Source organism: Mya arenaria, chromosome 4, assembly GCF_026914265.1.
Source record: "Mya arenaria isolate MELC-2E11 chromosome 4, ASM2691426v1".
In the NCBI taxonomy this organism is placed as follows: Eukaryota; Metazoa; Mollusca; class Bivalvia; order Myida; family Myidae; genus Mya; species Mya arenaria.
Window position 1 is genome coordinate 64,684,622 of NC_069125.1, and position 26,078 is coordinate 64,710,699.

At 34.8% G+C, this 26,078-nt stretch overlaps 1 protein-coding gene across 1 annotated transcript; it reads right to left on the bottom strand.

Annotated features, from left to right (window-relative positions):
* Window positions 1-5,198: 5,198 nt before the first annotated feature.
* On the bottom strand, window positions 5,199-22,123 carry LOC128231932 (FMRFamide-related neuropeptides-like). The gene is made up of 3 exons (XM_052945189.1): window positions 21,916-22,123; window positions 6,776-7,594; window positions 5,199-6,054 (listed from the first exon to the last, which is right to left on the bottom strand). Exons 2-3 carry the CDS (start codon window positions 7,587-7,589, stop codon window positions 5,537-5,539), a joined length of 1,332 nt encoding a protein of 443 aa, XP_052801149.1. The 5' UTR covers window positions 7,590-7,594; window positions 21,916-22,123; the 3' UTR covers window positions 5,199-5,536.
* Window positions 22,124-26,078: the final 3,955 nt, after the last annotated feature.

The window sequence follows — 26,078 nt, forward strand, 5'->3', positions numbered from 1 at the left end:
AAGGTTTCGTATACATCACTGTGATATGTTAGTTACTACCCATCCTTAACGATTTATTGCCTGTTGAAAAGGATGTGTGATATATTTAATGGAGGATTAAAGAAACAACAAGGGCAATCAAGAGATTAAGAAAACACAGACATGACATGTTTGTAAAACGATCCGCCAATAAACTTTGAAACTTGTACCACACTTTTAATATAGACTTTATGAAGCAATAATCGTACAGTAATACTCATTGTGACATCAATAGAATAATAAAAGTCAACACATTCAATGCTACAGGTAACTATTTAATGTGATGAATTAAAGTTAGAAATGCAATACTTAAGTTACAATCGAAAACACCACTCAGAAACATAAATCCTGCATAGCAATATCCATTCTCTCCATGAGATCCTCGTGGGTATAACTGAGAGTTATGTGACGTCACACAATGTGACTGTTTGATCTGAAGCCGATGAAAGGGGTTTATTCATTTCAATACATGTATAAAATGGTGTTGAATGGGATTTTAATTAACTTGATGAAGGAGTTACACTTATAGGCGTAATAACCATTGATAACTACAGATACATTAATAAGTGGTAAAATGCAGACATGAAGAAAAAAGGCAGGTTAACCATACATGTAGATAAAATGTAAAAATGGTTATTTTCTATGAATTCGGAGAGCGAAAAATTAATTATTTTAAGGTGTCGGAACTCTAATGTGAAGTACGTTAAATACATTCAGAAATCCAACTCTAATATTGTCAACTTTACGTACATACATTTCGTAACAAATGCTTTTCGTACCCAAATCACATTTTTTCAGGGAAAAATAGGTTGGGGTCGGCGGGAAAAAATAGGGTCGGTCGGGTAACCTGAAACAGACCTATTTTTTTTATTTGGCCTAACGATAGTGTAAGGGGAAAGCACTCCAGACTAATGACGTCATGTTTGTTTCCAGGGCAATGTTGCGTGACAGGGAATCGCATGGACGTGGTGTGTAATAAACATGCCGCCCATAAGACAGCTATTAATTATCAGATAGTGAACCATAATTATCTCTCGAGTGAGATCCTACTTAGGATCTATTATATTCCCAATAATGGGATATGACTTGTTTTAGAAATCTATGTTTTCTGCATTTGTCCCTCCTGGGAGAATAAAACACACATTTGGGGAGCTGAATGGATGGTGTTGGTGTATTGGTAATTCCGTAATGCGTTGTCTAAAGGTTGGTTAGATTTACGTGATTTATGGGCAGAATGACAGATAAACTTTTTTGTCGAACTTCTCTTTTTTCGAAATTTTCAAGAAAGAATATGCTTAATGAACGTTCGCCATTTGCATAATGAAATATAAACAGTTTAACCTTGTGCGCGAAATGGCATAATCGGCTGTGTCGTGGTATTATAGTATTGCGTGATAACCAAACGTAGATTCTCAACAATATAATGTTGCCATACCATTGCATATGTTGTGTGTGTGTGTTGTTTGTATGTGTGATGGATTTTTTAATCATTGTTTTGCTAAGGTTATTTCATGTGTATGTTATCTGTGCAAACGATATTTTCGAAAGTATTAACATACAGAACAGTAACGGGTTGATTTAGAATGTTCATTGGCAGTATTTGTTGATGCAACATTGTCTACGCCCCGCTGTAGCGATATTCTATTCGCTAGAATGACTATGTCAGGTTAAGACCAGAAATAATAAACTATTGTATTAATTTCTACGTCTATAAGTTACTATTGTTTTGATTACTATGTCTAAAAGCAACACAACTCGTTGTGCCATTTAATCGTCTACAGTTCAATGTATTTAATATACAGTTTTACCCAAGTTATATTGTGAATCGGATAAGTTAAATATTGAAATATTTTTCTGTGGTAATGTTCGCCTAATAAATGTTGTAAAGGCATCAGCTCTATTTTCCAACTAGAGAAAACTAGGTTAATAACAGGCATTTCCTCTCAAATCTTCACTACCAATTTTAAAACATCTCAAAGTAGAAGTAGTTTATTTAATGATTGAACGTTCTAATCTGCAGAAAATGAAAACATTTTTAAACCTTACTTAATTTCATTAAAGACTTAGGAAATTATGTTGCTACATTTTTTTGCTTCTAAATAAACAGTGTAATTGCAACTAACATAATTATTTACAGATGGTTTTACGAACGTATTTTTTCGAATACATTTACATCCCATGTCTTGGTTATTTCAATTTCACCGATTACTGTCAGTTCTGATAAAAAAAAGTATGTACATTCGCTTTTACAAACCTTTACGGCCTCTTTTATGTCTTTGGAATAATGCTTGATATAATGTGATAATTTGGAATTTATCTTAATTTTTTCTGCGTAAATTAAATGTTGAATCTAATTGAGGCCACAGAAACAAGTAATATTCCTATTTTTTTTCCAGAATAACGTTTGTTCAGTTACTCACGCTCATCTGATGCAGAATGTGCTAAACATGTTTCTTATATCAATGCAGAAATTGCTAAACATGTTTCTTATATCAACCCATTCACTCAAAAATTACGCTCATCAACATCAAGTTATATATTTGCTTAATCGGGATCTGTGATTTTATTAGAAAACGTCATGACCATGGAAGTGGGTTGTAATTGAAGTTAAAGAGTTCATTAGAAAACAAAACAGAACAAAGTTTATTACATTTGTAATACGTACACATAAGACGTACGTGAAGTTAGCGGCCTAGCGGCGTAAAGTTAGCGGCCTGGCGGCCTGGCGGCCTAGCGGCGTGAAGTTGGCGGCCTAGCGGCCTAGCGGCGTGAAGTTAGCGGCCTGGCGGCCTGGCGGCGTGAAGTTGGCGGCCTAGCGGCGTGAAGTTAGCGGCCTGGCGGCGTGAAGTTAGCGGCCTGGCGGCCTAGCGGCATAGCGGTGTGAAGTTTGCGGCCTGGCGGCCTAGCGGCGTGAAGTTGGCGGCATAGCGGCCTAATCATTTTTTTGTTCCCAAGATAAACAATGAGTAATCAAAGTTTTTTATTCAAATAGTTACATAGCGGCCTTAAATTGTTTTCTATTCAGAACATTTTTCTTTACCTTTTATTCTAAAACAATTTTAAATTAACTGTTTCATGCACAAATTATCACTCTGAAGCGTTTTTCGACTTTTTTTTCAAAAAGTCGATCAAGCACTTCAGCGACCTAGCGGCCTAGCGGTGTGAAATGAGCGGCCTAGCGGCCTAGCGGCCTAAATTGAATTCTATTTCAAAGAATGTATTCATGCATTTTCTTCTAAAACAATGACATATTAACTGTTTTTATGCACACATTAACACATTGAAGCGATTATCAACATTATTTTTCAAAAACGTCGATTAAGCAGTCAGCTAATTCAAAGCATTATCACTCTGAAGCGTTTTTCAATTTTTTTTCCAAAAAAGTCGATCGAGCACTTCAGCAGCCTAGCGGCCTAGCGGCGTGAAGTTAGCGGCCTGGCGGCCTAGCGGCCTAGCGGCCTAAAATGGTTTCCTATTTTAAAGCATGTATACATGCATTTTCTTCTAAAACAATGACATATTAACTGTTTGAATGCACATATTAACACTTTGAAGCTTATAGCGATAATCAACATATTTTTTCAAAAAAGTCGATTAAGCAGTCAGCTATTTCAAAGCATTAAACATGCCTGATCTTCTAATACAATGATATATTTACTGATTTATGCACAAATTATCCCTCTGAAGCGTTTTTCATTCTTTTTTCAAAAAAGTCGATCGAGCACTTCAGCGGCCTAGCGGCCTAGCGGCGTGAAGTTAGCGGCCTGGCGGCCTAGCGGCCTAAAATGGTTTCCTATTTCAAAGCATGTTTACATGCATTTTCTTCTAAAACAATGATATATTAACTGTTTGAATGCACAAATTAACACTTTGAAGCTTATAGCGATAATCAACATATTTTTTCAAAAAAGTCTATTAAGCAGTCAGCTATATCAAAGCATTAAACATGCCTGATCTTCTAATACAATGATATATTTACTGTTTTTATGCACAAATTATCACTCTGAAGCTTTTTTCATTTTTTTGGTCAACAAAGTCGATCGAGCACTTCAGCGGCCTAGCTGCCTAGCGGCGTGAAGTTAGCGGCCTGGCGGCCTAGCGGCCGAAGTGCTCGATCGACATTTTTGAAAAAAAGTTGAAAAACGCCTCAGAGTGATAATTTGTGCATAAAAACAGTAAATATATCATTGTTTTAGAAAAACAGGCATGTTTAACGTTTGAAATAGCTGACTGCTTTATCGACGTTTTTGAAAAAAAACACACTTTGATAATCGCTAATCGCTTCAAAGTGTTAATTTGTGCATAAAAACAGTTAATATGTCATTGTTTTAGAAGAAAATGCATGTATACATGCTTTGAAATAGGATTAAATTTTAGGCCGCCAGGCCGCTAACTTCACGCCGCTAGGCCGCTGAAGTGCTCGATCGACTTTTTTTAAAAAAAATTGAAAAACGCTTCTGAATGATAATTTGTGCATAAAAACAGTAAACACATCATTGTTTTAGAAGATCAGGCATGTTTAATGCTTTGAAATAGCTGACTGCTTAATCGACGTTTTTGAAAAAAAATATGTTGTTAATCGCTTCAATGTGTTAATGTGTGCATAAACACCAGTTACTATGTCATTGTTTTAGGAGAAAATGCATGTATACATGCTTTGAAATAGGATTCAATTTTTGGCCGCCAGGCCGCTAATTTCACACCGCTAGGCCGCTAGGCCGCTGAAGTGCTTGATCGACGTTTTTGAAAAAAAATGTGCATAAAACAGTTAATTTATAATTGTTTTAGAATAAAACGTATAGAAAAATGTTCTGAATAGAAAACAATTTATGGCCGCTATGTAACTGTATGAATAAAAAACTTTGATTTATCATTGTTTTATAAAAAAAAAAACGCATCAACAATTGCTTGGAAATAGAGAAAAAATTAGGCCACCAGGCCGCTAGGCCGCCAACTTCACGCCGCTAGGCCGCCAGGCCGCTAGGCCGCTAACTTCACGCCGCTAGGCCGCTAGGCCGATAGGCCGCTAACTTCACGTACATACACATAAGTGTATCGTCTTAGCATATATATGATCATCTTAATTATGGCAGGTGTTTGTACGTGGTAAGGACGACAATAAGTATAAGCTTCCCTTTAGAACCTTTCAGATTGATAAACAAAAACAGTTGTATCTTCGGTTTTATTAATAACTAATTTTAAATCGAATGTTAAGTCATAATGAGCAGTTATCATCATTATTTAAACTTTCTAGGATTCAAACAGTAAATTGTCTTGCATGATCGAAGCAGTTGTCATCTTTATTTCATTTTTCAAAGAGTAAATAATCAAACTCAAAATAAAGCATGGAAAGAAATCCTTTGATGCGAATCAACGTTTGGCTCTAAAACGCAATCTTCTGTCCGGTAATAAATACAGTAAGATGATTGGCAATTGTTGATATGAAACGTTTTCTTGTAAGCAAAATTTCCCCTTCAAGTACACTTAGTAAATGCTGGTTTGGAATAGTTTTAAGTTGTCATTCTGCCTGTTCTGTTGTGCCTGTTTCGCCCTTTACCGCCACAAAAACATCGTTTTTATTCTCATCGACGACGGGTGTGTTGTCATCAAGAACAGTCTTTCCGATTCTAACAAAAGCACTGGGACGTTTAACCTGCTGAAATCCATCTACATTTTTGCCTATCCGAACGAATGAACTCATGCGTTTAAAAGGCGGTTCGTAACCATATCGTTTTTGTTCGTTGTTATAATCTAGGGAACGAGTATCTTTTCCAATTCGAACAAATGAACTCATTCTTTTGTCAGCTTCTAAAGCGTCACCTTGTTTCCCGATACGTACAAACGCGCTACTACGCTTTGTTGAGTCGGCTCCAATGTTGTTTGATCCGTCCTGGTCAAGCATAAGGTCCAATGGGTTTCTCCCGATACGTACGAAAGAGCTCATTCGCTTTTTGATGGTGTTCCTCAGCTGTTCGAGTGCTTTACCGATACGAACAAACGAGTTTGGTCTTTTCGACATTCCAAATGGATTAAGATCTGGAAAAGAAACCACACAATTAATTAAAAAAAAACACAGTGGGATAATTAATACCCTTCTGTTAAACCGTGATTGCTCTAAACAAGAGATTGATTAAAAGAATTGAGAGTAACTTTGTAGTTGGTCGAAAAGTGATCGTAAAGTATTTTGGATTCATCACATGAAAATTAAAGAAATTACAAAAACGAGAGCTTTTTTCTAAAATAACAAACCGCTTTAAACACTTAACACGCCATCATTAAAGAGGCTACAAATACGTGTTCTTAAGAACTAGTTTACAGTGCTACGTAATCCAAGTATTTGCACACGTTTAAAGCGTAGACACGTGCAAGGTCAGTGGTACATTATAAACATGTCACGAGGAAATCGCCTTATTCTACGTTTTGTGGTTAAGTAGTTCACATGGAAAGTAAATTTTTGTTAACAATGTTTATGGCCGAGTTCAACTTCGTTATGCATAGAAGTACAAGTATAATTAGAGTTTTGCTTCTTAATTGAGATATAACACTAAGAAAATGGGTGATATTATTTCATTCACATGAAATTTCAGGGATTAGCCAATGAAGCAAAAACAAAACAACATCGATGTTTCATGTTACAACACTGAGACAAAGCAAAACACCCAATCTAACTATCATGGCCATTACATCAATGGGAGGAAACACTCTACATTTTGTTAACAACACCTATATCATTTCAAAGTTTTAAGATGGACAGTACCTGTGTTTTCATACATTTGACCAGGTTCTCGACCGATGCGTACAAAACTGCTCATGCGTTTATCTGGTAAATCTCCCATGGGAATGTAATCGTATCGGTTTCCGTGTTCATCGCCATCCAAGTCTTTACCGAGTCGAATATATCGCCTTTGTTCATTACCATCATTAACAATTTGCTGTCCGTCATAATAAGAAGGTTTGCCTTGATCATCGCCTACATTTGATATCTCGTTTTGATTTTCAAATTCTGCTTTTCTGAGTGCTTCAGTTGTATCCCTTTTACCTATGCGTATAAAAGACGAATGTCCGATTCTACCAGTTCGACGGTAGTACGGTTGTCTGGAAATGCTGTTGATTCTTCCACCATTTCTATGGAGGAATGCAGAGGAGGGAAATTTTCCCATACGTATGAATGCTCCTGCCCTCTTCTCCGGTTCTTCATAAATGTCAGGTTCATCACTCTCAAAGTTTTTGCCAATTCTAACGAACGAGCTCATTCTTTTGTCTTGTTGTCTGTAATCGTCTGGTATAACGTCCGAGAAGGCACTGTAATCTGTTACGTCATCCGAATCCCCAAAGTCATCATCCCCATCATCCAAACCCTGGTAAATGTTTTCACTTGGTTTGTTTCTACCTATTCTTATAAACGAGCTTAGTCCTCTCCCTATTCGTACGAATTTACTTAATCTTTTGTCTGGTATTCCGTACGCAAGTTGTGTGAAATCCATGTTGTGTGAGTCCTCAGCTGATACCAATGTGCATAGGTCGGCAGTTAGCATTACCAAGATCATTTGAAGTAGCCATTGCTCTCCCATGTTTTCTGAAAAGAAAGGAAACATGTATATGGTTCCTTTTATAGATTAATTTTCGATTTTCTTTTAATAGATTAATGCCATTACGTAATAATGGACCAGCCTTCCAAATGGTAGTGGAACTCGAATAACTTAACTTGACGAACTGTTGGATTGGCTTATAATGCACTACTTCCATCAGACAAAATATTCCATATCATCTTTTTCATCTGACAAGCAGTAAACTGTTTGGTTGCGATTATTTTATGATAAATGTTTTATGTTTTGGTAAGTGCATGGATGGAGCAATTTATGTTCTGGTTACAATGCCATGGGATATGACTTAATGCACAGTGTTTGGCTTCTTTTCTGTGATTATATTTTACAAAAAAGGATAAGTGCTTGTATGCGATACCGTCTAAAGCATAAGAATATAATTTAGTATCAAGGCAAACTCCATTTGTTATATTTCATGCACATTGCCTCCGAAACACGATATCAATTTTGGACACATTGGTATAAACAGAGGCATTATTGATAACAACTTTAACGTAATCGGTCAGCGAAATCTTTAATCGGTGTAAAAGGGATGTAAATAAAATAAGAGCAGACACTTTTATTGCAACTTTCAGAGAGGGTGAATGGTAGTGCGTATTTAGATTACTTTTACATGAATTGTTTGGAGTCAACGTGCTCTGTCTCAGGCATGTGCCACGAATATGACACTGTAAATGAAAAAAATGTGTGTACATTTTCCTAATCTTTATATAGTTCAATTATTCATTTGCATCTTAAGCTTCAACGTTCTGACACAGATTTTTGTGTGTTTACCAAATTTAAAATATATCATTATTAGTTTATTTTTTTTATATTTTTACGTGTCGTTTTCTCCACTTTGGGTGACTGAACAAAATTTTACGGAACACAGATCGATCATTGTTTGTGTCAAATATGTCTCTATAGACTTTTATTACTGCCAGAACGGGCAATACACTAAGAAAAGGCTATTTATGATACACTGAAACGCAACAGTGCTAATTCACATTAATACGGCTTAATATCCCTTAGGGAAATTTACCGATCGCAGAATTTTATACTGCATATATTAATCATACTTTTAATTTTGCCTCCCCCAAAGAAGTCTATTCCGACTAAATATCTTTATGTCCAAAATGGCTAATTGCCTCCATTGATAGAAGGAAAAAACAGTTTACAGCTTTACAAATTATTTTGTACTTTCGCGCATTTTTACCTTCGTAATTTAAAGTTTCCGATTGAAAGAAAAAAGAAGCAGTGACAGCTTAACAAATGATTTCTGTATTTCTCGGGCATGTTCACTTTCCCAAATGAAAGCTTAGACGTCACGTTTGTAGTAACAGTTTTTTCAGGACGAATATGTATATATCTGTTTTAAAAAATAAAAAGGGAACACATAATTATATAAAACAACATAAATTATCTGCTTTGAAAAATTGGACTTGTTTGATAATTACTACATATATTGTGATTTTATTAATAGGTTTATGATACACTTTAAGAAAAAAGGGCTTAACCAAGAAAGTCTTTGCAATGATAGTGATCGCCCGGACGTCACAATGATAGTGATTGCCCGGAATGATGTCATCACAACGTGAATTTGTTCTTGCGGTTTGAAAGCGCTCATTGGCAGCATTTAAGAAAAAAACGAAACATTTAGTGTTTTTCGAGAATCAAACAATATTGAATCACCTAGAAACGAGTAGGAAATGAGACAGTGATCGATCAGAAGAGGTCGGTCAGGCTCTGCGAGTATCGCCTTTGTTCAACTTGTATCGTTACAACAAGACTTCCTCAAGGTTGGCGTAAAGCCCAAGGTTTATAAAATATCACGTTTGTCCTCTGTCTGGATGAATAGAATGCAGCAACGTGATCTTCCATCGATATGCATGACATTCATTGGCCATAATCAATGGCTTAATAGCAAATTATAGCCCTGTAAAACAGGAACCATTCCTAATTGCCGAGTTAATAATCCTATCAAATCTCGAATTGGCCAATCAACTATCGAAACACAATAGCATTTTATTCAGTAACGTACTGATAAGAACTAAATAAGATTGTTTTCAAAGCAAGTATGTTTAGCGACAATTAAGTATCTAATTTGAACATTTAAGCTAAATTTGGAAAACAGAGCTCTAGATCAAATAGCATTCTTTCTGTATAAAAGGTGTTAGATAAGTAACAGAGAGTTTATTGTCCAATAAAATCATTTTAATTATATTCTTTTGGGTGCGGAATCATTCTTATCTGGCTCAAGCATTTCTTATCCAAACTAGGTTTTAACTATAATACTTAACGCTAAAATTGCAATGGGTATAATCATTTTAATACTGGAAGTAATAGTTAGATGATATGATTTGAAATCTTAAGATCTTAATTCAGGTCATCTAACTGACTTAGAATACAACCTCATTGGCTGACACATTGGCAACGCAAACTCTGACGCATGGATTGATTGGCAGTGGTTGGAACTTTAAACACCCGCGGAAATTGAAACTCTTAATGATTAAGCCTAGTACTTGATGATTGCATATCTGCCATTTCATTGGCTGTAAATTATGGATGAATTGAAAACTCGGTTAGACTAAAACCTACTTAAAAAGCCAATAAAATAACAAATAGGCAACTATTAAGTTATTAAATCATCGCCAATGTGTCTATTATAGCTGCAGGTGATTATAATGAACGAGTAAATGTTTTTTTTAGATTATATTGCAAACGATGACGTTCACCATATATAATGTGCGGCTACAGATTACCCGGGATATAACTTTTCAATGCCAAGAAAAAAATAAAGACATGTTTTTAAACAAATTTACACTAGCCCCTTCACGCCGGTTAATCATTGGAGCCATAACATTTTGTTATGTGTTGAGAATGCTCCAACGCGTCTTCCGTTATAGTGCCAATGAGTGGAATATGGATGTAAACAGTGAGTATGGTTTCTTATTTTTCATTTTTAGAGGTTTATTCGAGTAAATTTAAAAAATTGGAGAATGTAGTTCTACATAGGAATGGCCATGAGTTGTTCTAAATGTAAAAGTTCTGAATAAAAATTAATATCTGATACTTGTTTTGCGAATGGTGACAAGAGCGTAGTAGACTACATACTTGTGAGGACTGACCTTTCAGTCGTGTCACAGATTTTGGTGTTGACGATTAATATTTCTTAGACCATTTTTCGCGATATTGTAGAGTAAAAGCAAGCCAACAATGATGGTTATGAAGGCACTACACATTATAGATATGAATGGAATAATCAATACGCGGATGCATTCATCCAAAACGTTACTAGCTAGTAACTCTGAAAGGTTGTTTATTAATGTACAAGAAGAAAATTTATTAATGCAATAGACGATTTCCTGACTTTATTTAAAGACGCGGGCGCGGCTTTGTTTGTTATTAAAACACTTAAAGCAAAATGTCAGAGACTGCGATGATACAAAGCGAGATAAATATGGAATACTGCGTGTATTCAGACCAAGAAATAGTGACTTGCAACTTGATACCGACAAATCTAAAATAATGGTTTTCAGACATGGTAGACCATTGCGGAACAACGAACGTTGGGTTTATAATAATAAACAGATCGAAGTACTTTCATTTTTCAAATATCTGGGAGCAATATTTACTCCTAAACTCACATGGACTAGAACACAACAAGTTCTTGAACAGCAAGCGTTAAAAGCTATTTTTAACATTTTTAACATGCAAAAACGATAAGGTTACTTTACTATCAGACAAGCTTTCAAACTCTGTGATGCCATAGTTCATCATATTTTATGTTATTCTGCGGAATTGTGGGGATTTCGTTCATCTAAAATTATCGAAAACGTTCATAAATACTTTTGTGAACGTGTTGCATGTCTTAATAGAAACGTTGCGAACTTTTTTGCTTTAAGTGAATGTGGTGAATTTTTAATATATGACCCAGTGTGCAAAGTATTGGATTTAACTTACAAGAGTGGAAAGCTGAAATCTTTAGATGAGGCGGAAAATGTTATTTGAGTATTTGGGTATGCATGGATTTATGGTGGTGTTGGAGATATTTCAAATTCATGATTTTGTTTTAAACTAGACACAAAGACTCTGCCATTCAAAGGGTTACATGTGAAATAAATGATTCTCCAAAATCAATTCATTACAAACAATTCAAAAGTTTGCTAAATCCGGAGAAATTTTTGTCTATGAATTTGTCGTATATATGTATAAGAGAACATTTTCAAACTTTCGTTGTTCTAGTCATGATCTAGCAATTGAAAAGGGCAGACATCACGGTATAACTAGGTAGGGAATATATATTTTGTCCTGTATGTCTTAAGAAAAAAATTGTACATACAATTGAAGATGAATTTCATGTCATGTTTGTTTGCCCTCTATGTAATTACATTAGAGGTTTGGTTAAAAAACATTATTGTATAAACGGACATTCTTATCATATTATATTCTATGCGTTAATGTCAAATATAAGCCAACACTGTGTATTTGATATATCAAACTATATGTTGAATGCTTTTGTAATCAGAAAGAGTTTTTGTTAAGCAGCTTAAACCTTCCGACATAAAAGTTTCCTCGATTTTGCTATTGTTCGATGTCATTACATCTTAACTGTTCGGTTGAACTAAGTTTTTACTGTATGATAAAAAATGTCATTTGTTTTCTCATATGCACTATATCACTATACAATTAAATTTGTATTTGTCATTAAATTATCATTGGAACTTTATCGCTATACAATTTATATGGTAACTTGCATATCACTGTTTGATGTAAATTGTGATTTGACTTATTCTTGTACTATATCGCTATACAATATATTGTGTAGTCTGCATTTTGGGCTGGATGCCTTTCACTGCAATAAAGATTTATTATGTTTTGTTATGTTATGTTAACAATTAATTTTAGATTTCAATACAGTTTTAGAAATATATCAATCGAAAGACTGATGGGTTTCTAAGCAATACATGTATTTTAAATATTGTTTTGTGGATACACTTTGATACGCATTGGACAATTCTTGAAATAAACGGCTTCAAAACTGCAGTAGAACTTCAAATGTATTGCTACTATAGAGATGGATTTGCATTAAATACAGAACGTTCACAAGAGCATCTTAGTTTTTATGAAAAATAATCCATCGGCTCACGAATAATAACAAAAATAAACATTGAAGTCCTTTCAAATTGTTCATTCAGGTAACAAATATTTAGTGTAAATGAAAATTGTACTTAATTACAGATGGCCATATATATCATGCGGCCAGGCATATGCGTACTCAAGTTCAGATGGCTATATCACGAGTCCAGCCATATGCGTACTCAAGTTCAGATGGCTATATCACGAGTCCAGGCATATGCGTACTCAAGTTCAGATGGCTATATCACGAGTCCAGGCATATGCGTACTCAAGTTCAGATGGCTATATCTATATCATGAGGCCAGGCATATGTGTACTCAAGTTCAGATAGCTATATCTATATCATGAGGCCAGGCATATGTGTACTCAAGTTCAGATAGCTATATCTATATCATGAGGCCAGGCATATGTGTACTCAAGTTCAGATAGCTATATCTATATCATGAGGCCAGGCATATGTGTACTCAAGTTCAGATAGCTATATCTATATCATGAGGCCAGGCATCTGCGTACTCAAGTTCAGATGGCTATATCATGAGGCCAGGCATATGTGTACTCAAGTTCAGATAGCTATATCTATATCATGAGGCCAGGCATATGTGTACTCAAGTTCAGATGGCTATATCATGAGGCCAGGCATATGCGTACTCAAGTTCAGCTGGCTATATCATGAGGTCAGGCATATGTGTACTCAAGTTCAGCTGGCTATATCATGAGGCCAGGCATATGTGTACTCAAGTTCAGATAGCTATATCTATATCATGAGGCCAGGCATATGTGTACTCAAGTTCAGCTGGCTATATCATGAGGCCAGGCATCTGTGTACTCAAGTTCAGATAGCTATATCTATATCATGAGGCCAGGCATCTGCGTACTCAAGTTCAGATGGCTATATCATGAGGCCAGGCATCTGCGTACTCAAGTTCAGATGGCTATATCACGAGTCCAGGCATATGTGTACTCAAGTTCAGATAGCTATATCTATATCATGAGGCCAGGCATATGTGTACTCAAGTTCAGATAGCTATATCTATATCATGAGGCCAGGCATCTGTGTACTCAAGTTCAGATAGCTATATCTATATCATGAGGCCAGGCATATGCGTACTCAAGTTCAGATAGCTATATCTATATCATGAGGCCAGGCATATGTGTACTCAAGTTCAGATGGCTATATCATGAGGCCAGGCATCTGTGTACTCAAGTTCAGATAGCTATATCTATATCATGAGGCCAGGCATATGTGTACTCAAGTTCAGCTGGCTATATCATGAGGCCAGGCATCTGCGTACTCAAGTTCAGATGGCTACACATGAGGCCAGGCATCTGCGTACTTAAGTTCAGATGGCTATATCATGAGGCCAGGCATATGCGTACTTAAGTTCAGATGGCTATATCATGAGGCCAGGCATCTGCGTACTCAAGTTCAGATAGCTATATCTATATCATGAGGCCAGGCATCTGCGTACTCAAGTTCAGATGGCTACACATGAGGCCAGGCATCTGCGTACTTAAGTTCAGATGGCTATATCATGAGGCCAGGCATATGCGTACTTAAGTTCAGATGGCTATATCATGATGCCAGGCATATGCGTACTCAAGTTCAGATGGCTATATCATGAGGCCAGGCATATGCGTACTCAAGTTCAGATGGCTATAACATGAGGTCAGGCATATACGTACTCAAGTTCGGATGGCAGGCAAAAGTAGTTTTGTTAAATTGGTTAATAAGACACTTATTTTCTTAATGCATTTTTCATGTTTCATAATTATATATTTCTTTCCGTTTCTTTTCATATGTTTAAGATGCATATGTATTGTTTTCTAAGTAAGCAAATTACGTCTTAATGACAAATTGTTTACTGACAGATACTAGTTTTAATAAGTTCTTACAATTAATTATCTTATATATCAAAGCACGTTTGAATATTTGATAAAATTATCTTTGAAAGCATATATATATATTGTCTTTATGAAGAGATAAAAGGACAAGTTTTATATGAGAAAATGATGTGGTTCCAAAGTTATATATTTTAAATGCTTAGATCGAATTGTTGCAGAACCCGACAAGAGAATAAAGGTGAACTTGTTGTACCCTTTCATTCGAAACTTGTATTGAAGTTTAAACTATTGGAATATATTATCAACAAAATTAGGGAATGTGAAAGATCTTGAAATATTAAGGCAAATTACCCTCGACTACACGTTGACAGAAGAGCACCTCGTATAAAATCCCAAAGGAACTTTGCGTTGCAAATCATGAAATTCAGTTTGTGATTGAATTGTTGAAAATCGACTCCTCAGATAGACGAGCATTTGAATGATTGCAACAACTAGCTCCGACTGGTGTCTAGAATTACCCACACGCCAATACAAAAGTTATAACAAAAAGGTATTGACCAATAAACATTTATAGGAAAACAAAAATAAATATTCATGGGGGCAAGTCTCCGAACATCTCAAATTTATTTTATTGGTTTGCCCATGATCAGAAGTATGTTTCATGTTTTCCGGACCCTTTTAACCCCAACGTCAAATCTAGGAACCACCTGAATGCTTATAACAAATGAATAGCGAGTATAATTCAATTCAATGTTTATTTTTTAAAAAGCGAGTAATAACAGATTGACAGCGTAAACAGATCTCTTAAAAAAACGAAAATAAGACGAAGAAATACGCGGCCTATAACTGATGTTGCTTGTGTTTCCATGTACCCCTTTGACGTAGCTATAACAGTGTGTGTATACCAACCACGCGATAAATTGCGTCATAAAAGCTACGTCAGAAGGCAATATTTTGCTTCGAATGTAGACTTTAAACAAAGATAACATCACTATTTCTTCACCATTTTAAAAGAAAAATAGAGCAGCCTTTTTTACCAGAGTTTGATTGAGAGTGTAGTTTCTTAAAGCACTTCGTCAAACCTCATCACGATACGGCCGTCTGTCGGGGCACTGTCAAACCATCATTTTGGAAACAGGTTCGTCGAAGTGTTTGATGAAACTTAGCACCTTATCAAACTTCGGTAATAAAACGAAGGCGGTGCTCTTTAAGCGACACAGACTGCCCTTTGTTTAATTTAAAATGATTTAGTAAAATAAAAGTTATCTTTATTTCAAGTTTTCATTTTAAGCAAAATGTTGCCTTTCGACGTTGCATATATGACGTGTTTTATCACGTGGTATACACACACATTGTATAATTGTGTAGCTTAGTTTGGTATGTATGCCCGAGCAATCATAAGATCGGACTAAGTTGAGTCTGAAGTGGGTACAAAACACTATTATATATGTTAGGATGTGCATGTGTTCTCACTCGTTCGTCAAATATACATAGTGTACACATCTTACAATAAATATTAGTTCTTGCTTGCAATAGATTAAAATTCAATGTGGGTATTCACTTAAAATAAATATGTGTTACGTTTTGTCTTATTTATTTAAGAAAAACGCTCGTTACGCATCCAGAAATATATAAATATAAAGTTTCTCGGAAACGGACAATAACGGACCTACACATGTAGGTGTGGCTCGCTATACGTGCATTATAGATGATTATTGCGTGAAATTACCAGAGAAGCCAAGTTTATAAACCTCTACAATACTGGGACATTGTAAACCATGTTTAAACTAAATGGTATTCCGGATTCCAGTTCAAAATTAAGCGATATCACGAATTATAGTGTCGTAACATAAAATACAGTGAAACATGAGCATTTTTCCGATGACTGAAATAGCTTCGAAACATTTCTAAACAGTAAACGTTACACCATCACATTAAATGAAAGTTTAAGGGAATGTCTTCTTGTTCAAAAAGCATATTCTCTTGTTTCGTATTCTGCTATTATTTTCAGCAATGTTTTGGCCTTGGTAGCAGATCCAAACTCATCCAGGAAATCGTGAGATTGAAGAGATTGAAAATATTTTACAAACTATTGTTTGAATGAATAAAAACAAGAGGGTACAAAGGTCATAAATTGTATATGCTGCTCGGAGTCATTGCTGTCTACCCGGTATGATTGGGACAGAGTCATGGTAGTGAACCATCGCAGGTCAAACGCTTAATACATCAATTTGCAGGCATCTATTTAAGTGTCCAAAATCCGATGCATATCTTTAAAAAATGTATTTAATGTATACATATATATATATATATATATATATATATATATATATATATATATATATATATATATATATATATATATATATATATATATTCAACACGAGAAGGTCGTCTATTGACCTAACTCGCCATTCTAAACGAGTTGAGCAACAATATATCACTTTCGTCTAATCTGGTAGTGCTAAAAAAGTCACCGGCTTACACAAACAGGAACATCCTGTTATTTGGTATACAACGAAAAAAAAATGGTTTTGTTTCTTTTTCGTTGCAAAAAATACAAATCTAAAATATGACAACAAAAATCATACGCGCACCCTGTTACTCATTTGGCTATGCTTTCCAAAACATTGTGTTATCAAAGCTCTATGTTCCACGTATCTTACCAGACCCCCTTCGATAGTTTGTTTTTGATATTGTTCCATGTGTTTTCCAGCAAATGAGCAATGACTTCTATAATTATTGTGGGTCGAGGAGATGCGTCTTTAATAACGAACCAAGCTGATTTAATTACGGTGTAACGCGTGGTTATATCGATGATTCTTTCACTACTTTCTGATATGTTATCGTACATATCGGCGCTTACATGCAAAGGCTTATGCCTACCAGAGTCGCGCCAATGACAGCCGTAGTCGAGCAAAAATAACTTTGTATCATTTAAAAAAATAAATTAAAATGCAACAGAATAAAGGAATAAGGCTAGCAATGACGCCATCGATATGTAAAGCGTAACTTAGACAGACCCACCCCCAAACGCGTACGCGTTATTTTGGGTCGTCTTAACGAGTTAGGGGGAATGCGACATGCAGTCATTTAAATTTGACATTATGTGATACGCAGAATGGCAAAATTATGAAAGGATATTTCGTTTGCAGGGTTGGTGAAGAAAATAAAGGACTATTAGAGGCGCATTTTTGGGAGGAGATTATACCTTCCTGATCACTGGTTTTTGCAACAAATAACTTCAATAAATACATTTGGTGAACAGTACAACGGGCGAAATTGGTCCCAGTGCACATTGATCAACTGAAATAAACCACATTCTTATGATTACATAAATTTGATAGTTCAACTTGTAAAATACAGTTAAAGTTCATTTCACCAACTATTGCTTAATTTCAGAAATGTGGTATCGATGGCAATGCCCTAGAGAATCTGAGATATCTGCCTTACATTTCTAGATCAACTTTTTAATTTTGTTAAACGCCTTAATTAAAACGACGCCAGTAAACCCGTTCATGATTGAAGATAATGGCAAAAATTTGCAATTTGTTTAGTCTTCCAGATGAACGTTGCAAAAACACACACACTAAGACTACACAAGTATAATTTAGATTCAAATATATCAAAGGATACAGTTCCGAGATTTATGATTTAACACTTAAGTTCACGTACTTATGAAATTATGTTTTGAAATATCTTATTAAATGTATGAATAAAATACAGGTTTATTTCGATTGAAGAATAGTATCAATTATTTTGCTTCCGTTTGCTTTGATGACTGGTTACCCATGTGACAGGATTATGTGCTAAATGTTAGCTACAATTTACCATGGAAAACATGTAATAGAACGTGCTACACGGCTTAAAGATGCACTCTCACTCCCAGATAAGATTTACCAGAATTATTAATATTGTTTTAATATTCAAAAAAAATAAATGAATAAACAATGGTTCTTAAGAAGGATACCGAGTTTAATTTAAAAGAAATGAGCATTAAACACGGTATTTCTACCTTATGAGACTAAAGTAGACCACAGTAAATCTTTAAGCATTCACCAATCATTTAATATGTTTGCGCTTTCTTCTATTAAATACACGGCTACAATCATGTTATCTGTAATTTATATTTTTAAAAATGCATTATTTAGCAAGTAGTTAAAGGTTTATGAGTAAAATTGATGTTTGTGATACATGTGTATGTATTGATTTTGAATAAGAGTGTCTCTTTAATATTACGTTCGAACCAATTACGACTAAAAAAATGGAATATATTCCTCGTCGATTAAAAGAGCATGTGTTTTTGGCACGCTGGTAAAGTGATCTTTGGAGCGTATATAACATACGCATGAACAATGTTAAGGCACGATAACCAGGTAAAAAAATATAAGCAAAGCTTTTAAAATATTAAGTAACATAACAAGATCATCTTTTGATGGTAATGTGTCTGCCTGGAGGGTAAGTTACATGTCTCCAAGGAGTTAGGAGTTGCTTTCTAATGCGTTAGGTTATCGGTCCCAGATACGAAAGGTGGCTATAACTGCAGTTGTATATTTGAGGTCACATACATTATTTAGGGAAACTATATATTCTCTAAATGATATTGATGCGTTTTAGTCCCTACTTACTTTCGGGGATATAAATTTACGCTGGTATGAATGTTCTGCATTGTGTCAAGGTAACTGTATATTAAGAGCGTTTATTCCAGCCTAGCACCACTTTTTATGTTCTATTGTTTCCGGAGTAATGGACAACCTGGTTTCACTATGTATGGAAATAATAACAACAATTATTTGAATTGAAATTTTATTTATTCTAGAATGCCGTATTTTAAGTTATTTTTCCATCGTTACATGAACATGTTTTTGTCACTACCTCTGAATTATGTACACGTAAGAAACTGAGGCAATATGAATAAATGTGGTGTTTTTTCTTCTTTTCTGTTAAGTTGAAGTATTTTACTTTCCCGTTTTGTTTTGTGCGTTTTATTTTCTGTTATATTTCATTTCTTAAACATCTGCCCAGCTTTCGTGCATGACATCCACAGTGGCGTTGGGCATTGTCGCCATAGTAATAATATTTAAACTAAGTTCCACAACAAAACAGTTGTGAAATTAGCAGAACCGCAAATATCCGCGCACTTCTTTGAACATTGTTACAGAAGTATAACGCTTACGTCAACTTGGCCGTGAAGGGCCAAATCTATATGAACTTCAATCAATAAGTTCGGCACATAAAACTTCGAACAATATGGAATTTTAAAGCCGTTTTTTTTTTTAAATTATACTGCCATTCCATTGGTTCAAAATTGACTTCAACCATTATTGTTACATATTGAACCGATCGAAAACATATTTGTTAACAGTTTGCGTCATAATTTCGTTTCAATGGTTCTTACTTCTCATGGTGGAGTGTGATAAAAGATTCTATACACTGTTATATTACGTTATATTATTTTCTAATGTTTAACAGGCAAGTGGTGTCAATCCTGGCTAATTTTATATCATGCCCTCACAAAATAGATGTTCACAGTTATTGTGCAAAAAATCAAGTATGGTATCTAAGGTTGCTGAAAGTAATGTAGAAACAATTCCTTTCAAATCAAAGGTACAAAACACATACAATTCTTTAAAAATGAACTTATAGTTTGTAACATACGTGTGATTACAACACCTATATCTCGCTTTCTTAAACAAAAATAGATTTCAACAATGTACCACCAGTTCGCTTGTAGTTTATTTTCGATAGAAAAAAAAAGTACCAAGTGTATGAGGCGGCTTATGTCCATGCCTTATTTTAGCAGCAGCAATTTGTCTGAACTTTTATAAGACAATGAAAACTACAGAGATGCAGAAGCCTGAACTTTAATCAAGATTCTGTATCAAAACCACATATACACTTAACAATAGTCAACAATATTACACAACTATCAATATATCGTCATTGATAAATGTTGAGTCTACCGCTTTGACACTTTTCATTTGTGTCATGTTCGGCCACTTTGTCATCTCGACCATTCTTAATCCACTTTAAATTAATTCAGAAATTTTCAACCACAGCCGTGCAGGCAACACTTCCAGACGATGATTTTATTTCAGCTCAGCGCGACATGACGACACGAAACCATTCTTTTTTATTTTAATTCATTTGATAAAGTAAAATGTAGCTTTATGATCGCATTGTTTCAAATATATAAATTGTCTGGACCCAGGTGCACACATTTTTCATTGCGCTCCAGCCCTAGGAACAAAAAATTAATAGAATCCCGTAGTTATGATTCAAGTTTAAATTAGTTTAAATTAAAATATTTTAGAAAGAAAAAAATAAATACGACATAATGGCAACCAGCATTTTCTTAACTGAACGGCAATGGTAATTATCATATTTCTACGAATATGAATAAAGCATTTGACAGAAAATAATTTCTATAACTGGTAAAAAATGTTGGAACTATTTCCACAACTGTTAATTGCCCGAGCGTTGTATCTGAGCTTGAAGAAATCCGACCCAGGCTAGTTCCATTAAGCGTAATGTTAAAAAGTGATGTCTGGTGACCGTGTATAATTATGGTATCGTTTGAAAAGCATTTGCTTGCAGATTACTCAAGTGTTCAATACATGACCAAGATAACATTTATATAGTTAATACATTTTTTTATAATTGCTAGATTTTTTAACTGTCGTCGGACGTTAATTGTCATATTCAGCGATCATTGAAGTCTCTAAACCATCGTTTCTATATAAGTTTTAGTATTGTTTTACATTCTCTTTTTCTTCACACAACATATTTTAGATAATACAAAACAAAAAGGTGTCACCAAAAGTTACTTTAACGGATACCTTAAATTATAAGTTTCCGGATGCCTTTCCTCTATCCGTATATTAAAAGTTACTTTTCTAATCAAAATGTATTCACCGGACTTATAATTGCCATTGGTCTAATTAGCGATGCCAACATTTTCAGAATACACAAATAGTATTAAGTTTAAACTACTCGTGAGCTCTTTAATTTTAAGGGGAAAGCCGTTCGAACGAGATTTCTTGTCCCTAAAATATAGCTACAACGGCAGCTGTGGGTTGCTCTTGTTCGAGCAGTTGAAGCCTATTACAGAATGTTTGTTAGAAGTGATTTCCGAATTCATACAATTATTATAGTAGATAGTTATATGAAAAACTTAAGAAACAAGCTCAGTTGTCAAACGTTGAAACATTAAACCCGTTTAATGGCACATTTGAAATAAACACAAAATAAACAATTTAGTTAAAAATTAAATTAATTCATTATGAAATCAAACAAATATTATGGTCAACTGTTATTTATAAAGGTAACTTACCATGCAAATCGTGTGCAGGTTTGTTCTGTAAAACTTATGAAGTCTAAAATTATTTAAGTAAGTACGTAAGCTATTTTCCAAAACGTTTATACGTAAGATTCTAAGTTCCACATCTGTTAACTGTCTTTATATTTAATAATCAATGTTAATTTTCAAAGTTTAATGGTTAACCTTAACCGAGTGTTTACAATAGTTTCCGATCTCCCGGATTCTCGTTCACTCCTGTGTCCATATATACCGATCGGTTATAATGTATGCCCCGTGGCAGATACGAACGAATGGGCTGCTGCTCTAAACACGGCGGTATCAACGCTACGCAGAATCATGCTGCGGTCGCTGAGTGATAAATGGGCAAAATGGTCACATGAGAATTATGAAAACATATCACCTACGGACTGTTGTTGTTGTTTTTTTTCTTTCTAACATCGTCATTTTTATACTCGTAACATTTAAAAGAACGCACTTTTGCGAATAAATAAACAAGTCAGAGTATGAACGATTGGAGGCTTTCCCTGCGTGCAATTCAACAAAGGAGCGTAGGTGAATTATAACTATTAATATTTTGTAAAACGAGTGTTTGTTCTCTTCAATCGTCATGTGTATTAGCAATTTGTATAACAAAATGCAGACGGCTGTTGTCAAATTGCAGGTTTTACTTCTCGATAGTAATGCTAATGAAGTGCTAAGCGAAAATGCCTAGAAACGCTAATGTTCTTTTATGGAAAAGACATTCGAAAAGGAGTGAAGCATTTGAATATCATTAACTCGGCTCCTGGATCAAAATTTGTAGAATTTACATTGATTAGATTGAATCATAAAAAATGTTGGAAAAATTTTTTTTTCAAAGGGGCACTTCTAAAAACTATGTTTAGATGTATCTGTTCAGCAATGTGTTGTCCTGAATGATTCGTACTTATGTTATCATTGTTAGAAACCAAGACATAGGCAGGGTCTGCTGCTTGTTGGATTGTGCTATTTGCCTGGTCCTTCAGAAATATCCGTTTTAACATAAACCATAACTCTTCAATGATTTTGAAAACTCTTTTCATTGTAATGAACATCTGCTCGCCTTCGAATGCACTGCAACATTCTCAATGAACATCTCTTATTTAAGAATATCGTAGAAAGTCCCCCGTGTACATGTGGAGCAATAGAAGTTACTTACCATATTTCACATGTCCATGGTATTCTTACCATAGAAGGGTCTTGTTTGGACATCTATCTCAGTACCCTTCACACGGTTACTATACAGCTTTTATTGTTTGCAGACAAATCTTACACCTCAAGTATCAACAAGCATATATTCGACCAAGTACAATCGAACATACCCGCCGTCTCGGACTCGACTAAGCTCATTTCCTTAAATCTCTCGTACCGTTCTGTTCCCTTCACTACTTTTCTATTTTCTACACTACACAATGTCTCATTTTTTGTTTTAATTATATATATTATAACTACATATATATTAATTTCTTTGTTATCTATCGATTACGCCACCTATTGTGAAAAATATCAATATTTGTTTAGTGCATTGTTGTGAATCATGATTCAAAAATGTCAATTCTGGTATTTTATACCACATGTTAATTCTTAAAATTATACAGAAGAGATACTGAGAAAAACGCGTTCATGCTTACGTGTCAATTCTGTAAATTTCTCTTTTTTGTCCCCCGCTGAATCGATCGAAGGTTACGGGAGGGTGATATTGTTTTGGCGTTGTCCATCATTCCCGTCCGTCCGCCCTTCCGTCCGTCTTTCCGTCACATTTTTTTCTGTCCATATCGTGCTACGTGTGTCAGACAATGATAAAACTTTGTCAGGATATCCCCCTTCATTAAATCTCGATCACTTTTAAATGTGGGTCACATGGGGTAAAAAACTAGATCAGTAGGTCAAATCTTTGGAACACACTAGAGGCATTATATTTGTTCCAACTTAATCAGAACGTTTTCCTTGATCAACTCTTGGATTAATTTGAAATTCATGTACAGGTCACTAGGTCAAATCTAAGAAAAACAATAAATGGGTTATATTTATGTTTGGATAACATTAGATAAATTATATTTGGTCCAGTATTCATGAAACTGTGAAAGACTGTTTTCCATGACCAACTCTAGGAGCACTTTGAAACTAGATCATCTGCTGTCAAAAGGAAGGTCACGAGATCAAATTTAAGAAAAAAATAATATTTGAGGCAATACGTCTGGTTCTATGTTTATGAAACTTAATCCGAATGTTTTCTTTGATAAAATCAATGACTAGTTTGAAACTTGGTCGCATGAGATCAGAAACTATGGCACTAGGTAAAATCTATTAAAAATCATGTCCGAAACAAAATGTTGGTATTGATTGGTCAAACGTAGTTCAAACTATGGACAGAATGTTCCCCGTTATCTAGGTAGACTTTAGCGTGGGTCAAATGGGGTCAAAAACTAGGTGATTAGGTGAACTCGTAAAGAAAACTTGTGAACAAAAGAGGCAATATACCCGCTCCATTTTTCCTGCAACTTATATCAGAATTTGCCTCGATGAAATCTTGGCTTACTTTGAAACTGTGTCAAATGAGGAAATAATTTAGGTCAGTATGTCAAATCTTGGAGAAAAAAACTTGGAAACACTCTAGAGGTTACATTTTTGCAATATTTCATTGGTCAAATATGGCCTTGATGAAACATTTTTATTAGTTTGAAGCTGGGTAATGTGGGGTCAAATGAAGGGTAAATGCTACGCTATAAATGATATTCTTTTATTTCGAGCATTTGCAACCAACACTCTGGAAGCTATATTTCTGTAATATTTCGGGACCAATCTGTGAAATCTTCTATTAGTTGCAATCGGTCAAAATCTAGGCTACTATGTCAAACCTAAATATTACATTATATACAATATTCCTTTATTTCAAACAGTTGAAAACAAATTTATATCTCATATCCAATATTCATGAGTCGGTCACTCTGCAGCCGCATTGCAAGTTTTGATTGGAATATTTCACCAACACATGATTTCCATGCCATCTACTTTGCCTAATCTGGCGGGTGATATCAATTCAACGAATTTGCTTGTTAATTAAGGCATTCCGTACTGTACGGTTATTTGTTCTTCTCTTACACAATGCAATACTTTGATTAAATAACACGGTACGAGTGCATTGAACTTTTGACCAATTAACATCAGTGTTCAGATAATTGGTAGTCTGTTCTTTACATTTTAAGGGGGTGATAATGCTTTGTTTTCCGGAAAGAGATATTGCATCTGTCAAGTTTTACGTTAATGTCAAGGAACACCGCCGTGTACCCATCGACGTTGAAAGATATCAACGACTGACGGGTTTCTTCCGAATTACACGTTAGCTTCAACGTAATTGACATGCTGTCATCTCGGATTTCTCGTATTTAAAGATTCTTTTGAAGTCATTCAAATGACATCTTTAATTTAAAATTGTTCAACTGCAATGTTATTAAAAATCGGTGCGACTCTTCTAAAAAGTATTGCCTTTTCGGGCCGCCGCAGCTCGGCGAAAGCCCGGGCCAGCCAAAGTGCAATTTAAATGAAGACGTTAACAAACTGAATTTGTTTAATATACATTGTAGACACGAGTTAAATTGTAGTAAAGTTTCGATATGTTCAATACGAAAGGGACATATTACAGGTGTACACTTAATATGTGCATATATATTTTAAACGCATGATATATGTTCAACCCATTTGACTTTTTTTTAACTAATTTGATAATTAACCACATGATAATGCATTTTAAGTGAAGAGTTGTTTTGCATTTATCAAGTGAAACTTTGTATTGTTACCCTTGAAAGGGGATTTTTTTTATATGACGAAATAAAGTTTGGCAAATCATTAGGAGTGTTAAAACAAAGATACTGTCGGATGTTTAATAATAGTCGATATATTGATTGTATCAGCTTGAGTTTGCACCAAACTAAAACCAGTACACTTTAAATATATAAATTTTTTTTGTACGATTTCGGTACCGAAGAGTAAAAAAAACAGGATTGGGTCGTTAAAATTCGAGTTGAATCAACATATAACATTGTGTCTCTGTACGCGTATTTTCTGCGTGATGCCAGTAATCGATATTCAATACATATAAAGTATCTTATGATCCAAAAAGTCATTTTGATTTAATATCCGGAGTTTCTTTAAGATTT